This window comes from Aythya marila (genome assembly GCF_965140915.1).
Source record: "Aythya marila genome assembly, chromosome: Z".
NCBI lineage: Eukaryota > Metazoa > Chordata > Aves > Anseriformes > Anatidae > Aythya > Aythya marila.
In genome coordinates, this window is record NC_139080.1 from 9,177,420 (window position 1) to 9,196,312 (window position 18,893).

The window sequence follows — 18,893 nt, forward strand, 5'->3', positions numbered from 1 at the left end:
TGGAGTCAGCTCAGCAGCTTAAGACGGGATTGTCATTAAAATGACTGCCTCCCGCCTGAGCAGCTGACCTGAACACAGGATCCAGGTCTGCTTTTTAGGCAGGGCACACCTCATCCTTGCCTGCAGACCTTATCCAGGAGCCCCTGTGCTCCTGGGTCTCTGGTGCATGTGCAATCTGGGTCTGCTGCTGGGATGGGAGCACCTCCAGTCCTGGCCCCATCGGCATCCCCATCACTGTACCCAGAAGCTGACATTGAGCTCTGCCATGGGATGCTTTCTGCAGAGCAGTTGTTGGTTGGGTTGAGGATTTCTTCAGGGCAGCTCTGTTCATCTCCAGAGGTGTCTCCCTGAAGGAGGAGAAGTGCTCCACAGGTGCCCCTGCCCCTGGAGCTGCCCACCGGCACATCACTGGCTTTCTCCTGCCTTGTTTCATCCTGTCTGCTTCTGGCTGATATGAGCGCCCCGGGCCCCACATTTGCAAACAGCCTGAGGTGAATCCTCTTCTTTGCACAGCTCCTCCTCAGACCCTTACGGGCAGCTGAGTGCCACTGGGTCAGTGTGACTGCAAACGGGGAGGGGGTGACGGGGGTAACACAGCCCCAACACCACTGCTGCTGCATGCGTGGCAGCGGGCAGCGAGGAGCATCCTCCACCACGCAGCACCGTGCAGAGCTGATCTGCAGGAGATCAACACCAGCAAAGCTCCTAACCAGGAACTTGCAGGACACTGTGGTGTGTTACAGCTGAGCCTCGTCTGTCTTGGGGCAGGAAGGGATTTCTCAGCTGCTGTAACAGGGCCAGGTCCCGGGGAAGAGAAACAGCTTTAACCATGGTGCTTCCCATGCTCATCCTGTGTCCAGCTTCTCACTGATCACTTCTAAGCCCTGATTTGCATGCTGTGGGGTAACTCAGTCTCAGAAAGAGACTTTGCCTGACCTTCCACATTGTGCAGAGTAAGCATGTCGCTTGTTTTTGGACCTGTGAGTGTTTGTGTAGCATCTGTAATTTGCCGGGCTGTTTCCTCTGCAGCAGGCAAGGAAAATCTGTGCAGGTCTTTTAATTTGTGACAAATGGGAGACATGGTCTGAAATAAACAGGATACACTTCAGTGAGGATGGAGGCAAAATACCAGGGGAGGGGAAGGAAACAAGAATAATTGAGCAGGGATATTTGCAGGAAAAGACCCCAGACACCTGCCAGCAGTGCCTTGCCGTAGCAAAGGTGACGTACGGGAGAGCACGGGCAAGAGAGGGGCAAGCAGGACACGTGAGCTGATCCTTCGTCAGCTCCAGTTTGGGGCACTGTGCCTGAAAGACCTGGTGAGCAGGCGAGCAGCAAGGGCAGGGTGGCCAGCAAGAGGCTGGAAGCTGGGGGAGCAGGGAGGCATGCACCCCAAAGAGGTGCTGGGCTGGCGGGACGAGGGAGGCAGCAAAAGGCTGATGGAAAGGGATTTACAGGCGTGAAAGAGACGTGCTGATAGCCATCACCAGGGGATGGGCTGGCAGCACCATCCCTGGAGGTTTTCAAAAGAAATGGGCACGCAGGTGATGGGAGCAGAGCGTGAAAGCACAGCACTCGGGGCACATTGTGCCTGTACCCCGAGGAACGGGTCGAGCGCTGGGCAGGCGTCTGTCAGGAGCAATTTAAAGGCAGCCACGGACCGGGGCGGACTGGTGGGCGCTGGAGGGCTTCTCCCAGCCCTGCTCCAGCGATGCTGTGATTTAACTGAAACCTACACACGAGGACGTGTTGTTGGGCTGACACAATTGTTCACGCAGTTGAAATATCTGGTGCTATTTCTGGAGCATCCCCGAGTTCAAGTGCAGTCATGGAGAGCAGGAGAGAGGAGGGAGCACTGTGGCCTGGCATACTGCAAACCCAGCTCTTTCGGTGCGACGGTATCAATTGTAATACATCTTCCATGTCATTGGCATTTAATGTTATTAAATATCCGGCATCTGGGAGTGAAGACATTTATTTTCACTTCTATTTATAGCAAAGCTCAGTTCCCAATGTACTTGTATTTATCCAGAGCGAAGTATATTCACACGCTGTCATGTTAGTAGCAAACAAGAATACATCTTTGTTGCAAATATTTCCGTGAGTTATACTAAAAGCCTAATGTGACAAAAGTTACAAAGGAAATGTGTTAAGAGAGAAGTAGCAGCTGGACTTTCTTAAGGCAGTTAAAAGGCGTTCACAGGGGATGTGTGTTAGAAATGGTAGTCAGAGAAAGAGAGATTTGGAAAGAAACAACCCCGACTTTTGAAAATGTAGTGTTGGTGCAACTGCAAGTGATCTCTTGTGATGTTGTGCTCTGCGAGATAACAGCAGTGCCAGGGTATGGGAAGAATGGCACATCCACAGCCTTGTTTGGTTGCTTTTATTGCAGTCTAATCCGTAGCAGCTTACTGAGCCATCATGCAAAGACACCAAAGTGGAGCTGAAAAAACAGAAAGGAAAGAGAGATGCCGGCTGATAAGGAAGTGGTGCCGTGCAGCTGATGGTGCTACCTGCCAGCTGGCATCGGGGTTTGTGGCTGAGGACTGCCGGGCTCGTGCATTTAGGTTTCACTGCAATTGCAGGAATATTTGGGGTTGAGCTAGAAGCCACAGCACCTCCTGTCCAGTGGTTTGTGGGGACAAGCCCAATTAAAACCAGTTCTAGCTCCTTCCTCCCTGCTGCTTGTGCCTGACAGATCCCACAGCTGGATGCCAGGCGCTGGTGCCCCGCCAGCCCTTCCACCTGGTGCCATCATAGCACAGGGCTGCCCGCTGGGTGCTGCCGAGAGCTAATTAAAGTAATCATATCCCTCCAGGAGAGACCGATGGCACTGCTGGAAGCTGGAGCCCAGCAGGGCTGGGTGCAGGGCCAAGGGTGGTGGGGGATGTACCCCTTGCCCCCCAGGGAGGCAAAGGAAGGGCCTCTCCTTGCCTCTGCCCCTTCCCAGTGGTGGTTTGCAGCACCAGGACTCCCCGTGCTGGAGGTAAAAGCTCTGGGGCTCTTTACATCCTTTTAGTCCCTTTACAAAGCTTATACAGGTCAAGGCAGGCTAATTACCTTGCACACTGAGCACAGAGTGGTTTTTCTCAGTGCTTAGTGCTAAATCTGAGAACTGATACGACTGAAAATCACTTCCACGAGCCTTGTGAGGAGTTTGTCATCTCCCCAGGCTGCCCTCTTCAAGGTGGCTTCTCAGTGACCAAGGGTGATTGATGCCTGAGGACAAAGCTGGTCTCCATCACACACATGCACAGATTGTGGCCAAATTGTCCCCACAGCTGACAAAACCCAGTGTGTCCTCTCATAGGAGCAGAGCGCCTGTTGCTCATCTTGGCCATGCTTACCAAGGTTTCCTGCACAGCAGCTAAATGAGGGCTTCTTGGGGCTATATTTAGGTGCCCAAATTAGTGGTGTGTGAGGCATCGCGTATGGCTCTGGAGTTAGCGAGAGCAGGGAGCGCTCTGCATGGCTGAAAGCCCAATTGCTTCATCTGCCCAAAGAGCAAAGCCTGGGACTGATCCTTCCTTCGCCTGCAGCTGCTCGTGGCCTTGCCCATCTTGTGCCTCTTGGCGCCACCAGCACCCTCCTTGTGTTTTGCTCCGGTGCACACCGAGGCCAGACTGAGCTGCGGTCCCTGTGAGCTGAGATGAGCAGATCAGCAGCTTTGCATTTCCACCAGCACTTAATGCTCCTGGTCTGGCAGCTGCTCTTTTCTGCTGCAGTTTGGTGCTGGCAGTGGTTTGTTAAGTCCAACATGCCAAAAATGCTCTGGAGGCTCGCTGCCGAGCATCTCCTGAGCTCTTTGCTAAGGGAGAGATTGCACCACAGCACCCGTTGGCACAAAAGCCAAGCTCCTCCATGGCACAGCGTTGCTGCAGGCCAGCAAAACCGGCAGGGGAAGAGTTTGGTTCCTCTGTGTGAACATCCTTTGCTCGGCCAGAAGGCACTGTGAGGGGAATGAGCCAAGCTGTGGGGTCCCAGCCTGCCTCTGGCAGAGTGGATGTGGTGACAGAGCCCTCCTGCATGGCTGTGGATGAGAATTTGACCTGGCTTTTAGCTCGCTGCTGCTGCAGAGCCTGGCCTTCCCACCTCATTCTCTCCCCTCTTGCTTGCATGTTGGTAAGGCAGGCACCCACCACGAGATACAGGTGCCCCCTGCGTTTCTCCACGTTCCCTCTGGTGCACACCTGGGATGCTCCCAGCCTCTTCCAGGTCTGATCTGAATTTAAAACCAGCAGCACAGCTTTCAGCTGAAGCTGGCAGGACGAGCATTTTGGGGCCATAGCCCAGCTCGTCCAGCACCTTGGTGCGGGAAGCAGAAAGCGATCCTGTGTGGCCGCTGATCCTGTGTGGTTGCTGATGTCTGAGCAACCCAGCCATCCCCTGGGCTTTTCTGCCAGCTTCATTCCCTGCAAGCAGAACATTTCCTGCGTCATTTATTTCCAAAGAGGAGCAAAATAAGCCTAAATCCTTATCTCCAGTCTGTCAGCTAATCCTTCTGTGGGCCAGGAGCAACGCCGGCAGATTGGGCTGTGAGTGTAACCTGAGGCTCTCCGCGGCGTTGCTGCTGCCTGTGAACAGCACCTGGAGAGCCCCAAAGTGGCCCTGGCATCGGCGTCATCCCCAGCTTAGCCTAAGTGGGCTCCAGCTTCACCTGCAACACCAGAGCTTGCTGTAGGGCCGTGGTGGGGAAGTTTTGGAAGGGTTGAGAGCCGTAGGGTGTATCGTGTCCCTTCCGTGCCTGCTTGGTTGGTGGCCCCAGGTGAGGAAAATCTTGCTGTGTTCACAAAGGAGTTTGGGTTTCTTTGTTCTTCCCAACTCCAGGGAAGGCTCCAGGGAGGTCTCTTCTCTGCTCTCATCCACTGAATTCTTTGATCCCGTCACTGATGAGGTCAAAGAAAGGTCTTCTCCAGAAGCAAAGCACCTCTGAACGCCTGGCAGACCGTGCGCCCCTTCCCATTGAGGGTAATAAGGCTGGGGGGTTTGGACAGCCCCATTGGTGGCTTCCTGAAGCTCCTCAACCCTTCTAGATCAGCCTGTAAGAGTTTAAACCCTCTTTGCACATGCCCTAGGTCACTGGGATGTTTAGCAAAGTGGCCAGACCCTGTGCCAACACAGCCGTGCCCAGAAATCCCATCCTGCCAGGAGCAGCAGGGACTGGGAGCACTGGGGTCACGCCGGCAGTGGGGCAGGGTCAGGCTGGTGCCCCTTGGCCAGGACGCAGCAGGGCAGGGTCCCCTCGGCTCCCGGGGAGGTTTCGGGGAATTTTCCACTCGTGCTCGTGCCAGCATGGTTGACTCTCTCGCTACTTTAAAACATAAACATGTTTTGCTTTGTTTAATCGAAACCTCGCAGCAGATGTTTTATGATCATTCCACCAATGGGAAAAGAAAAAAAATGGAGGCTGGGAAGTGCCAGCACCATGAGTTTTATGGGAGGGTTTTAATAACTTGGCGGCTTACTGCTCAGCGAGGGAACGAGGGCGGCAGCCAAGGCGCAGCGACTCCAGCCTCAATGACTGCCGTGTCCTGGCCCCAGAGCTCAGCGAGTGCCAGCATGGGGAGGGCTGGGGCAACGGGGTTGGGTTCCTCAAATGGCCAGTCCTGATCCTCGTCCTTGTCCTTGTCCTCATGCTTATCCTCGCCCTGTGGCTCCATCTCACTCATCTGCCACCTCCTGCTTTGCTTTCAGCATCAGCACCCGCCTCTGGGGCCCTGAGGACCTGCATGGTCCACGCTGCGATGGGGCCAGGCACCCCCTGCCTCAGTTTCCCTCCCAGGCACAGGGGTCTCCTCCCATCCCCAGCTTCCCGGGGCCGTGTCCCAGCGGTGGGATAGGGTCTGGGACAGGGTCTGTCCCTGTGCAGAGCCATCCAGGCTGTGACACATCCTCCATCACGGTTTCCTCCGAGCGCGTTTCGCTCTCTTGCTGGGAAATGTTAACAGCAAAATCAATGCGAATGCTGCTGCCAGCGGCTCCAGTGCCTGTTTGATGAGCTCCTCGGGGACAGACCTCCCGTGTAAGCTCAGCCCTACATCTGTCGGCTCCAAGGGGGGGGGATGCTCTGCCCCAGCTCCCTTTTGGCTCCTGGAGAGCCCCCAGGGTGCGGTGTGAGCAGGGGGCAGGTGGAGGACAGACCCCGCGAGTGCATCGTCGCCCTCCATCAGGACGGAGGGGACCTTTAGGGTCGCAGCCACATGGGTGGTGATGTTTCCCCTCGCTTCTGCTCTGAGAAGCCCTGCTCCACGGAGGCTTGAGGCGGGTGAATCCCATGGGTTTGCAGGAAGATGCCACGTGCACTGAGGTGGGTGCTGTGTCTGCGGGGCTATCGGCCAGCCTGCAGCCACGTGGCTGGCCCGGCTCACGCACACAGTCACCCTGAGGGAAGGGCAGGTGGAAGGAAGGAAGCCTCATCCCGTCCCAGTGCTCCCCAGGAGGCATTATAATTTTCCTTCTCTGTGTCATCCCGCTTGCCTGGTGATTTGGCATTAAACCAGGGCTCTGGTTTGGTTACGGCTCATTACTGGCTGGCGTGTGACTTGGTTGCAGCTTTGTCAGCAGCACCAGAGGAGACGAGCTGGCCTCCAGACCAAGGCTTCAGAGACAGGTCAGCGACAAGGAGCTGAGCCTCAACCTCAGAAATACCTGCAGGGTGTCAGCCAGGGACCCTCGCTGGTGCTGGGGATGGCAGCAGGGACATCTTCAGCTTCCCCTTCTCCCAGCTCTCGCTCCCACGGCCCCATGCACAGTGCTGAGCGCGACGCGGGGTGCCAAAGGGAGCGTTTTGCACGCAGGCAGACAGCAAAGCAGCTTTTCTGCGCAGATAGCTCAGTCCTGAAATACCCCGAGCAGCTGTGTTTATCCCAACGCTCCTGCTTAGCGAGATGCTCGGCGCTGACGTGGGCCGTGAGCACAAACATCACTCCCAGCACCCGGACCCGAGCTGCCAAGGGCGTTGCTCACTTGGTGGAGTTAATGCAAACCAGCCCCGGCCTGGGATGCGAGGCGTGGACCTGGCACTTCAAAACAACCCGGACTCGCTCCTGCGCTTGGAGGCTTTCATCTCGGGAGCAGAGGGGTTTCCAAGTGCCCCGTTCACACCAGCAGTGCTTGCACCACAAGTTTTCCTCCCTCTGCCTAAGGACACCTCTGCTGGAGTGTGCTGGGCTGGGGTGGGAGAGCCCCAGGGGTGCCTCAGGGTCTTCCTTCCCCTCAATTTTCTCCTCTTCTAGAGAAAAGCACCGAAGGCCTTGTTAATGCCTTGGTTTGACAAGTGGGGGAGTCGCAGGGTGCGGATGGCTCCGTTTTCCTGCCTGCCCTGTGGCAGGGGTGCTCCTGCACGGGCTCTCTCCCCATCATCCGCTTGGAGAGGGGACTTGGGAAGCTGCACCTCCCTGTGTGCGTATCCAGACGGCCCCAGCTCTCTTCCAGCAAGGGCAAATTCCTGCTGTCTTTAACGCAGCCCACTTTTGCTAGAGGAACAGAGAAATCCCTGCAGCTCCATGCGCAATTTTCTCTTTGTTGTGCCCCAGCATTTTTGTTTTGTTTTGTTTTGTTTTGTTTTGTTTTGTTTTGTTTTGTTTTGTTTTGTTTTCCCCCAGAACTGAAGGAAGAAGCAAGTTTGTAATCACTGCACTGGGGGCCGTCAGAGGAGCTGATTGAGCTGATCTTTTCTAAGTGGGGAGAGCAGGAAGCAGGCAGCTGCCTCGCTAGGGCACCAAGCTTTGGGGCTGCCAGGAGCAGGCAGGGGGCTCTCTGCCCCCAGACCCGGCTAGTGATGTTCCCCCTTGCTGTGCCTGGGGACCCGTGCCACCTCTCCAGCTCCCCGGTGTGTCAGGACGCCCAGCTCTCCTTTACCAGCCCCTCACTTAGCCTCGTGTGACGCCTGATTTCTGGGGTGCTCACAGACAAGCTCCACATCCCCGGAGCAGGGACCCCAAACCCAAGGGTGAGGCGAGAGCCTGAGGGCTGGCCAAGGGGACGGCTGACAGCTGAGGGCAGCTGAGGGCAGATGCTGCCTGGGGGGATCCCCCCAGGTAAATGCTCAGCTGCTGCAGGCTCTGTGGGCTGACAGCAGGTAGAAAAAAAACCCTCTGTTGTGTTTGTGTGTGTAATGATACGAGTCTGGAGAGCACAAACCCAGTTGTCACTTTTTTCCAAAGCCCCCACCCATCAGGAAGGCTTGCTCATCCCAAAGCCTCGGGTGGCAGGGATGTGGCAGGGACTTCATCCCCCCAGGTCTGGAAGCTCCTGCAGCTCTCAGGCTGCCTTATTTCCCTCATGCTCAGTGCTTTCTCCTCAGGTGCTGGTGGTGGTTTGCTCTAGCAGCCCAGGACGGGTGCTGGCAGGCTGTGGGAGCAGCTCTTCCCCTGTACCCCATGGGGTTGGCACAGCTCCGTGCGATGCCTCCCGCAGCACCCCTTGTGCAGAGCAGCACCACGGGGTGCGCGGCGAGGAGAGCTTCGTGGTGCCACAGCTTGCCCGGCTTCGTGCTGCGAGGGCTGAAACGGCTCGGAGGAGTTTTAGGGACGTTTTTGTCACCTCTGAGCACAGCAGGGACGCGCCATCCCGTGGGAGGCTCGGTGAGGAGCTGGCCTCACGTCTCCTCCGCGGTAGGGTCTCTCACAGCTCTTCCTCTCCTTCCTCTGCCCGCAGGAGAAGAAAGGCCAGGTGGTGAAGAAGGGCCCGGAGGTGGAAATCGCGAAGCTGGACAAGCTGCTGAACCTGGTGAGAGAGCCGGAGGGCACGGCGGGGAAGTGAGCGCCGGGAGCCACGGCCGTGCCGGGCCCCCGTGCCGGCGAACAAACCCGGCTTTGAGCAGCTGCTGCTTGGCATGCGAGCCGTGGGCCCCGCTCCGCCTGCTCTTTGCAGAGCCGGAGCACTCGGTCTCTGTGCCCAGACAAATAAAGAGAGCTGCTGAAAGGCCGGCAGCGTGCCGTTGTCCCTGGGGACAGCAGCCCCTCGCTGTGCTCGGGTCCCCGGAGCCGCGCTCGATTTTTTCCCATCCGTGTCCATGCTCGCACCCACTGAGAGCCCCGTGGAGGCAGGAGAGGTGCCTCCAGCCCCGGTAAAACCTTGAATTTATTTTTTTTTTAATGGGTCCCACTATTTTGGGGTGGCCAGCAGGTGTCTGGAGACCTCACCCTGCGGTGGCAGAGGGACGGGCCATCGCTTGGGCCGGGGCATCGCAGCGGCTGCTCCGAGGAGCCGGCTCCCCGACGGCCGCGGGCACGGCCGGGCTTTGCAGAGCCCTCCCGGCGCTTCGGCGCGTTGCGGCAGAGGGATTAAGCTGCTACGTGGCTGCGGTGGCAGCAGGAGCCGCGGTGGCCTCGCTGCATGCTGATGAGCAGGGACAGGGCTGTCACCGCGGGAGCCTTGCGCACAGACACCGGGAGCGGGGACCGGCGGCGCGCGGGCAGCAGCGGGTGTCCCCGTCCCCTCGGCTGGCCCGCGGCCCCTGCCAGCGTCCCGCGCCCCGTGACGTGAGGACACGGGTTGGAAACTCCTCTGCCACCAGCACCAGGGCTGGGGCTGCTCGCTGCCGGCAGCCACGTGCCCCCAGCACAGCCAGGTTTGTCACCACGCATTTTAAGGCCACGGAAAGGGTGCAGGACGAGCCCCTCCTTGTCACAGCCACCCAGCAAAGTGCCCGCAGCCCTGCAGGGATGTCGGCCACTGGTCCCAGGACACGCAGGCAGAGCTGTGGGCAGGACACGAGGCCTCCCCGTGACCTCCCTGGTGGTTCCCGTGCTGCAGCGGGCGCAGGGCAGAGCTCAGAGACGCCTCCTGGGTCCTACGGCTGGTTTATTAGTCTAGTAAAAACACGACTGCAAAGGGACATTAGCTACACCTGACACGGGAAGGAACCAGGGGCTTCGCCAAGCCTGGCCAAGCCCGCGCGGGGACCCTGGCTTGCATCCCCCCGGCACAGCCCCCCTCTCCAGCCCCTTATTGCAGCGGCTGTGCCAGCAGGGACCAGGCGCCCCGGGGTCCCCGCTCTGGCTACTGCTCCGCTCTAGGAGCCGCTCCAAAACTCACAGGCAGGACAGAGGAAGCGGCCGTCAGGCTTGGGGACAAACCAGACCAAGTGTCCCTCGCTTTAGAGCCACCACGGCCTTGGAGAGGGGGGCCAGGCTGACCTCCTGTCCCCAGGAATCAGGGCTGGAATTCCCTGCGGTGCCGTTCAGCCAGGCACTCCAGCTCTGAAACACCCCCAGCTCCCTGCGGGGGCTCGGGCAGGCAGCAGCGGGGCACGGGGAGGTGCTCTCATCGGGGACAGCACCAGAGATGGGGACAGGTCCCCTGCCGACGGGCTGCCTGCCCCAGCCAGCGTTTGGGGAGCTGCAGGGCAGGCGCCAGCCCCACCGCCTCCTCCCTCTGAGCCCCCATCCAGCCCCGCTCAGGTCTGCGGTGCCGCGAGGTGGCCGAATCTGCACCTGCCGCTGTCCCCAGGGGAAGGGCAGAGCATATCCCCAAAGCTGGGCCACCAGCACCACGCAGGAGCCCGCGGGCCGGCCCCGAACACGGGCTGAGCTCGAGGGCACGGCTCCCGCCACGCTTGCTGGCTGTGCGTGTCCCCACAGCACGTCCCCAGCCGCTGCGTCTCCGTCCTCGCGGGCACCGCGGGCACCCGCAGGGCGTCCACGCGCCAGGACCACGGGGGTGAAGGGCTCTGCCCCAAATCACGCCCCTGCGAGCAGCTCAGCGTCCCCTCCGCTCCCATCCTGCCGGGCCAGCACCAGCGTCCCGCTACGGACACCACGTCCAGGTCCTTCAGCACCGCCGGGTGCCCACGTCCCCGAGCCCCCCGCGCGGCTCAGGGCTGCAGCAGGTACTTCTCCTCGTTCCTCGCCTCATCCGCGTCGGAGGGGGGACCCTTCTTGGGGCACGACGGGGTCCTGCAGGCCTTGCAGAGGATGAGGAAGAGGATGAGGATGAGCAAGGCGATGATGCAGTTGAATGAAATCGCAACGACTGCTCCGGTGGAGAGAGCCGCCCCCATCGCCGCTGCCCCGTGGGGAGGAGTGGGACCCCCGGCTCGGCCCCGCGCTTGGGACGCCGGCACAGCCTGCACCCGGGGGCATTGGCGGGGGACAGCGGGGACGGGACGGCTGCGGTGCGGGCAGCGGGACGGCCCGGGGGGGGCAGGCGGGTGGGTGGCAGGACCCCCGGTACAGCCGGGCCTCCGGGAGCTGCGACCTCGGCTCGGAGCTTTCCCAAAGCTTCCTCTCCTCCGGCAGCGCGGCGGGGACGCGTCTGCTCCCTCCGGGACCTGGAAGGGAGAAAGTCACCGTCACCGCCGGCACCGGGGTGCCCGAGCCCCCCGGGGGAGGTGGGAGCCTCCTGCAAAGCCCCGAGGGGGTTCGGGGGGATGGAGGCTGCTGTTTGGGGGGCTCCGTGCAGCCTCCGCGGGCGCTCCCCGGCTGCCTCCCTCCATCCCGGGCCGGGGCCGGGGGCACGGAGCCGGAGGTGTCCCGGGGGCCCCAAATCCCGTCCCCAGCCTCCCTCCCGGGGCAGCCCCGGCCCCGATGCCGGCCGCTCTCAGTGCGCTGCTCCCCCCCGAAACGTGGCGAGGCCCCCCCGTGCCTGAACACCGCGGAGCAGGGAGGAGGAGAGGGGGCTTCCCGCAGCCCCCAGCGCGCATCCCGGAGCCTCGGAGCCCCGTGCGGCAGCAACAGGTCCCTCCGGAGCCTCCCTCCCGTCCCGGGGCCGCGGCGTTACCTGCCTCCGAGAACCGCCGGGACCCCGCGGGCGGCGCTGCCGGCTCCGGAGCCCGGGGGGTCCCTGGGGTGTCCGGGTGCGGGGGTCCCGGGTCCGGGGGGTGGCGGTGGCGGCGCGGGGCCGCCCGGAGCTGCCGCAGCCCCGTGCGGTGCCGCTGCCTCCCGCCACCACCGGGGGCGGCTCCCGCCGGCGCCCTGCCTTTGGCCACGCCCCCCCCGGAGGGGTGGCCACGCCCACCCCGCCCCTCAGGCCACGCCCCCCCGCCCCGCTGCTGCCGCGTGCAGGGCGCGCTCGGACACAGCAGCGAAACCCCCAGCGCTGAGAGGGGGAAGGAAGAGAGGAAAAAGCGCACGGTGAGAAAAGGAAACTTTATTGAAACCGGCACAACCAGCAGGAAGGGAGCAGAGAGGGGAAATGAGCGTTCTTGGGGCTCACTGAGAGCGCTGCCCCAGCGCCAAGGACTTTGTGCCCGCTGGGACCTGCGCCCGCCCCTGCGGCAGCGGCGCTGCCGGCAGCTGCAGGGAGGCGGCAGGGGGGCAGTAGGGGGTGACCCGCACGCGGTGTCCCCACTGCAGCGATGGGCAGAGCCGCCTCCACCTCGCAGCATCCCCGCTCGGCGACCGGCCGCTCGCCCGGGCTCAGCGAGACGCCAGCGCTCCTCGCGCCCAAAGCGGCCTCCTGCCTTCCCGTCTCACCCCTGAGCCGCAGGCTGCGCGGCACAGCCCGGTGCCGCTGCCACGGGAGCTCGTCGCAGCACGATGTGACGTCCGCCTGGAGCAGGAACTGCTCCTGCCCTCCCCTAGCAGCTCTGCAAGGCCCTGTGTTCGGCAGTTTTCCAGCTGCAGCAGCTGGCTCGGCTCCGTAATCCCCCAAACCACCCACGCGTGTCTGTCTCAGGACTTCACGCCGGGCTCCCCGTGCCCTCCAGTGGCGCGAGGCTGCTTTCCTGTGCTGCCAGCTCCCCTTCCTCCGCCCTGCTTCCTCTTCATCTGGGCCTGGGACTCTGCTTTAAGCGTCTCGATCCAGAAGGCATCGAAAGAACCTGGAGCCTGATAGCCAGGCTCCTGGGGATCGAGGGCGTCTTTGCTGAGCAGGACGCATATGGCAGGAATGTTTCTCTTCACCGTCAGGGCATCCAGGCCTGCCTCAGGCACAATGGGTTCCCAGATCTCCTCGATCTGCTTGAAAAGCACTTTGGTGATCTGGTGGAGTTCCTTCAGCCTCCGTTTCATGATTTCCACACACGTTATGGTCTTGCTAACGGCCTTGCCTGAGCCAGTGAAAAGGATCTGCCTCACGGAGTCCAGCTCCATCTTGCCAATGGCGTACCCCATCAGGTTCCTTATTTTGCTCCCATCCTTCACTTTCATCTCAATGATGTCAGGGGGCAGGTCAGCGAAAGGCAGCGGGCAAGGCTTCTCCACGATTTTGGTCTTCTTGTAGTTTTCCATCCTGCAGCTCTGAAAAGGGAGAGGGATCCGTCAGCACCTCTAACTACGGCTCACAAAACCCGTGTGTGCGAGCTCCCCATCCAGGCCAGAACAAGAAGCGCAGCGGCACCCACAGCCATGCAGCCACCCCGCCGACCGCCTGCAGCCCGCGACCGGGAGCAGCAGCTCCACACACCCGTGAGGAGGGGCAAAAAAAACAAAAAACCCGCACACAGCGCCCCGGCCCCGGCCCCGGCCCCGGCCCCGGCCCCGGCCCCGGCCCCGGCCCCGGCCCCGGCCCCGGCCCCGGCCCCGGCCCCGGCCCCGCCGCCCTCACCTGCGGCCGCCGCCGCCCGCCTTCAGCACAAAATGGCGGCGGCCCCGGGCGGGCGCATGCGCACAGCGGAAAGGGGGCGGGGACACGGACAAAGCCACGCCCCTCGCCCTGTGGTCTCCGTGGGGGCGGGGCGGGGTGACGTCACGGCGCGGAGACACCGGAGGGGCGGGGGAAGAGGCACTGAGGGGGTGGCGGGGGGGGGGGTGACAAAATGGCGGCGCCACCCGTCAGGGGCGGGCAGGGGGCGGGGGGTGCTCGGCCGGGCACGGGGCCGGGAGCCGCTGCTGTGAGGAAAATCTCACTGATCTCCTCCGGCAGCAGCTCCTGTGAAGCTGTTTTATATGTGACTGCCATACCGGGCGTCCTGCAGGCAGCAGCGCGCAGTAACAGTTGTCATCACCCCGTATTCCTACTGCCCGGCACCTGATTCCTGCCGTCACCTCATGGGCTCAGTGCTACAGGCTCACAAACTTCTCCACACCTTTCTATACCACATACCTCCAATTCCTCTTGACCAACTGATTATCCTTTTTTTTTTTGTTTGTTTGTTTGTTTTTTTTTCCTCCTCTCATGACTACAGGTCCCATGATTTTTGTTTTTACTGATTTTGCACGGCTCGTCCTGTTTCCCCTAGCTATCCCCCTTGTTACAAATGAAGTCTCAATCTGAATTTTGTAGTATTTATACTTATAAAAGGTATAAAAGGCAAGTAAACAGTGCTGCATGTGCAGGGAGTCTACGCTCCACCAACACACACACACAAACATCACACATTCTAAATACACAGAACATTGCTCCTTCATACTAAACCCGAGTATGCCTATACAATCAGAAAAGGTAACAAACAATCCTTTAAGTTCCATGACTTAACAGTCTCCATTTTCCATTCCTTTTGAGCAATATGTCTTGCTTTAAGTTGTCAAGGAACTCCGTCTTCAGGCCTTATCCCGTTCTTCCCAGATCGAAGAAAAGCATATCCATCTCCTCTTCAAGGCCAATAGGGCCTGGGTCAAAAGGCACGTCCAGGTCACCAAGGGGCATCTGTAACAGCAGAGGGGCCGATGGCATAGCAGTCGGATCAGTAAAGGAGCCCGCAGCTCCCTCAGTGTCTGGCAAACCACACGTTTCTGACTGTGGTCCCACACGGCTCTTTAAGGCCTCAGAGACTGCTCGCCAGGTGCCGAGCAATCTCACTGCAACCTTGTTGTTTTTAGTTGTAGAGTTGTAGAGTTGTAGAGTGGGGTGGGGGTGGGGTCAAGTTCTAGAACAGATTTGGGAGCAATTCAAACCTACAGAGGAGGTCTTACTTTTGTAATATGTGGAGGATCTTTTATTCTCAGAACAGGAGATGGGAGTTCTGAAGGAAGCCACTAACAAGCTATTGAACTTTCTGGCAAAACAGGACTTGAAAGTATTGGAAAATAAGTTCAAATTAATACAAAGAGAAGTCAAGCATTTAGGGCACCTAGGGTCTGAGGGAGAACAAAGAATAAATACAGAGAGGATTCAGGGAATTGTTGAACTACCTCTACCCAGAACTAAAAAGAAGTAAAAAGTTTTAAGACAAAGAGGTTTTTAAGGAATTAGGAGTGACGAAGTCCAAAGGAAAATAGATAACCCTGGTGGGAGAGAAATGCTGAATAAAGTGCTAATGAGGCAAATATTAGCTGTTTGACACCAAGAAGGTAATTGGGCAATTCAAGCAATGTGTGACACTGTGCTATGGAAATATTTATGTGTAGGAATACACATACTCTGGCTGAACGAGTATGCAGGAGTTGTGTAGTATGTCAAAAGGTAAATAGGAAAATTATCAGCAGTCAGCCCAAAGGAGGGAAAGAACCAGGAATTCAATGCTTCCAAAATGTACAGGTAGATTTTACTGAACTCCTTAGAGTAGGTAGATTTAAGTACTTATTATTCTTGGTCGATCATTTGTCAGGGGAGGTGGAAGCTTTCCCTTCAGTATCTGCTACTGCGAACATTGTAATACTGCAAACTAAAGTAATTCTGGAACAAAGAATTCCCAGGAATGGAATTGTTGAAAATATTGACTCTGAACAATGAAATCACTTTATTTCAGAAATATTTCAAGGGCTAATGCAGACTCGAGGAATTAAGCAGAAGTTTCACACCCCTTGGCATCCTTCCTCCTCTGAAAGGGTGGAGTGGATCAGACAGTAAAGAAGCAGTTGACAAAGTTCTGGAAACTCGGCTTCCCCAAATGAAGTGCTTTCCTTTGGCACTTCTCTGAATTCAAACTGCTCCAAGAAAAGATGTGGGAGTTTCACCATATTAAATATTATTTGGATTGCTGTACCTGGAAAAAGGGAATGAATTACCTCAATTTGAGACAAAAGATGTTTTTCTTAAGAACTACATCCTCATGTTTGTGAGAAAACTCTCAATAATTTTTCTCAGACAGGATCTTCTGTGAAGCTATTTTATTCACGATTGCAATGGTGGGCGTCCTGCAAGCAGGAGCGCACAGTAAATATTTATCATAACCTTTTATTCCCTATTACACAACACCTGATTCCTCCCCTGTTTCCTCATTGGCTGAGTACTACAGGTTCATAAATGTCTCAATGCCTTTCTATACCACATATGTACAATTTAATTTGACCAACTGTTAGTTTGTCCTTTTCATTTTTTTTTCTTTATTCTCTCATGACTAAAGGGCTGGTGGTTTTTGTTTTTACTGATTTCATACTACTCATCCTGTTTTGCTTAGCTATCCCTCTTATTTTGGTACACCAAAATAAGAGGTGTTCCCCTTCTCTACTTAACATACTCCCCACTGCTGTGCTGCACGCTCCCGTTTGAATATGCAAGGTTAGTGGAATTTTCCACTGCAAAAATACCTTCTATTGCAAAAATACAACTTTATTTCTCACAGGCTGTCATCCTCTTTGTCATCTCTCAGGACCTGTGGATCATTAGCTCAAAGCCCACCCCACATCTGCCAGTACCTGGCTGTGAGCAATACTTGCTGGAAGCTTTCAGGAACTAGCCGGCAACACAGGGCAGCACTGTGCATGCCAGCATTTTCCACCCAGATGCCTCAGAGGAATGGGGAATTCCTGAGGCCTCCTCTATTGCCCATGAACTAACCAGTCCTTCTCAGCCCTGAGAACACGGTCTGCAAGCACATTCTTCAGAAGGAAAAGTGGCTGCCATCCAGAGAAGAGGAATTCCTGTGGGCTCTTGGGTTGTCCGTGGCCCCTCCAACATTTCCCAGCCTGGCCCACAGGACAAAAGGACCAGTTTCGCTACAGACCAAGGCAAGTGACAATGGATCTCCAACTGGCTGGCACACAGACTCTGCCCTCAGTGGAAAGAGAAACACAGGGAAACCAGACATGCTTCCCATGAACAGGCAACACCTGCAGGCCCGGAGCCCAACAACCATCTCAGGACTGATGTTCAGGGCCCCAAGCAGGCAGAGGAACTGAAGAATCACCAGCTGGGGTACGCCCCAACAGTGCGCCATCAGCAATGGGGATGATCATCCCTCACCCAGAAGAGGCGCGACGTTGGTGGGAGAAGCAATGCAAGGAGCGATCTCCACTGGAGTTGTCCCAGTAGACTCTTGGATTGTCCACGGCCCTCCCAGTGCTTCCCAGCCTGGCCAACAAGATACAACAAGACCAGGCCTGCCAAACTGACTATGTTATCATTCTGGATCCATGCATATCTGTTGTCAAAGATGGGAAACAGCCTCACACTGCAGTGCCCATTGGGATCAAGAAGCTGCAGTTCAAGGAAGAGGACTTGCAGCAAGCTAAGCATGCACATAGCAAGGAAGTGCCTGGAGGTAAAGCTGCACCAATTCCCTTGGCCAGTGCAGCGGTCCATTGTAAAGCTGTATCAAGCACTGTCCCAAGAAATCCTGTGCTGGGGCTAGGCCACGAAGTCCCAGTGTCAGCTTCATCAAGCCCAAGCCCCTCCTCCAACCAGATCAGGTCAAGCAGAAGAAGCTTGGGGCATCCATCGCCTGCCCAGAGGCCTCCATGACAACACTCTCCTGCTCGGCTCCTGTCTACTTCTACAGACCAGAGGCCACGTTCCTGTCTGAGGAGCAGCGTGTGGCCCCCGCGCTGCACATTCACTCCAAGAGGCTGCAGCCCCCAGCCTGGCATGATGGGGGAGAGAATTGGGAGGAAAGAAAAGTAAAAGCTCAGGGGTTGTGAAGGAAGAGAAATAACAGTAATAATGATGCTGATAATAATAACAAGTTCTCAAAACACACATACACACACACACACAAAAATTAAAAAAAATAAAAAAAAAGGAAAAAGGAGAAATTAAAGGGTTGATCAAAAAAAATAATAATGCACATACATAGTATAGAGGAGCGTCGAGTAGCTTGTGAACCTGTAGTACTCAGCCAATGAGGAAACAGGGGAGGTGATCAGGCGTTGGGTAATAGGGAATAAAAGGTTATGATTTGTTTACTAAAATAAGTTCCTAATTGGCAGGATGCCTCCATTGCAATCGCAAATAAAATTGCTTCACAGAAGATCCTGTCTGAAAAAAAAAATTGAGATTTTTCTCACAAGAGGAGGGTGGCAGGGCAGCCCCAGGGACCAGCACCCTGCCCATCTTGCCCCGCACACCTAGAAAGACATCAAGCACCACAAAAAAGTAGAAAAGTAAAAGCTCATGGGTTGAGCAGGAAGAAGTAATGATGCTGAGGTCTCCCGGCGCTGCCCCTGCAGCTCTTCCCTGCTGCTCCCATGCTGCAAGCAGCCGCCTCGCCTGATCCCCAGCCCCAAAGGGAATTTCCAGCCCCTCGCTGCTCCCAGCCCCTTGGACACCACCTGCAGCCACTCGCTGAACCAAAGGGCTCGGATGCTTGCCGGCCGGCTGGAGCATCTCAAGCAGAACCCCAGCTCCAAACACTGCTCACCCTATGCTTACCCCCGGCCTCCTTTGGAGACCAGTTTGGGGCCCAGGCCAAACGTCCCATCCCATCTCCCAAGGTCTTTGGTGTGCCTGGGTTAACCACGGCTCTGCGTGTGCCTGCAGGGAGATTGCTCTGCCTCATGCAGGACATTTTGGTGGAGCAGAGCATCCCTCCTGCGTTGCTCCTGGCTGCCAGAACCCCTCTCGGGCCACCCCTCGTGCCTTCAAGCATTGCCCTCACTACAGAGTCAGCTACGGCGGGCCTCCGACAGCTCCAGCGCTCTGCCCCGTACCGCTGCTAACGACCGGTCGAGTTTGGAGATGGAGCTCATAACTTCTTCCTATTGTTTAATTGTATCCGGGCTGGGCGAGGCCTGTGCATTGTGGAGCGGGGCTCCCTGAGCCCCCCCTGACCATTTCCTCCCCGTCCAGCAGCTGTTTCCTCTCCATACAGCTGCTGGGAAGTGCTCGGCCACTCCTCAGCCCCCTCGGCT

At 57.6% G+C, this 18,893-nt stretch overlaps 4 protein-coding genes across 6 annotated transcripts in view; 1 reads left to right on the plus strand and 3 right to left on the minus strand.

Annotated features, from left to right (window-relative positions):
* DNAI1 (dynein axonemal intermediate chain 1) overlaps positions 1-8,769 on the plus strand; it is a gene marked incomplete at its 5' end in the record, with an annotated part of 130,170 nt that extends 121,401 nt beyond the window's left edge. Inside the window, one exon of the mRNA XM_082782808.1 lies at positions 8,659-8,769. Within this exon, the coding sequence (XP_082638934.1) occupies positions 8,659-8,763 (105 nt within the window). The 3' untranslated portion in view covers positions 8,764-8,769. The remainder of the gene's footprint in view (positions 1-8,658) is intronic.
* The window catches only part of FAM219A (family with sequence similarity 219 member A), a 267,457-nt gene that overhangs the window by 230,176 nt on the left and 18,388 nt on the right, over positions 1-18,893 (minus strand). The gene's annotated exons all lie outside the window — the stretch shown is intronic.
* On the minus strand, positions 9,796-11,877 carry ENHO (energy homeostasis associated). 2 transcript variants are annotated; one of them, XM_082782732.1, is made up of 2 exons: positions 11,729-11,877; positions 9,796-11,275 (listed from the first exon to the last, which is right to left on the minus strand). In XM_082782732.1, exon 2 carries the CDS (start codon positions 11,003-11,005, stop codon positions 10,820-10,822), a length of 186 nt encoding a protein of 61 aa, XP_082638858.1. In that variant the 5' UTR covers positions 11,006-11,275; positions 11,729-11,877; the 3' UTR covers positions 9,796-10,819. The 2 variants fall into 2 exon arrangements, with proteins under 2 accessions (XP_082638858.1, XP_082638857.1); XM_082782731.1 differs by having other exon boundaries at positions 11,725-11,877.
* RPP25L (ribonuclease P/MRP subunit p25 like) lies at positions 12,074-13,537 on the minus strand. The gene is made up of 2 exons (XM_082782779.1): positions 13,492-13,537; positions 12,074-13,184 (listed from the first exon to the last, which is right to left on the minus strand). The coding sequence occupies exon 2, from the start codon at positions 13,173-13,175 to the stop codon at positions 12,618-12,620; it is 558 nt and encodes a 185-aa protein (XP_082638905.1). The 5' UTR covers positions 13,176-13,184; positions 13,492-13,537; the 3' UTR covers positions 12,074-12,617.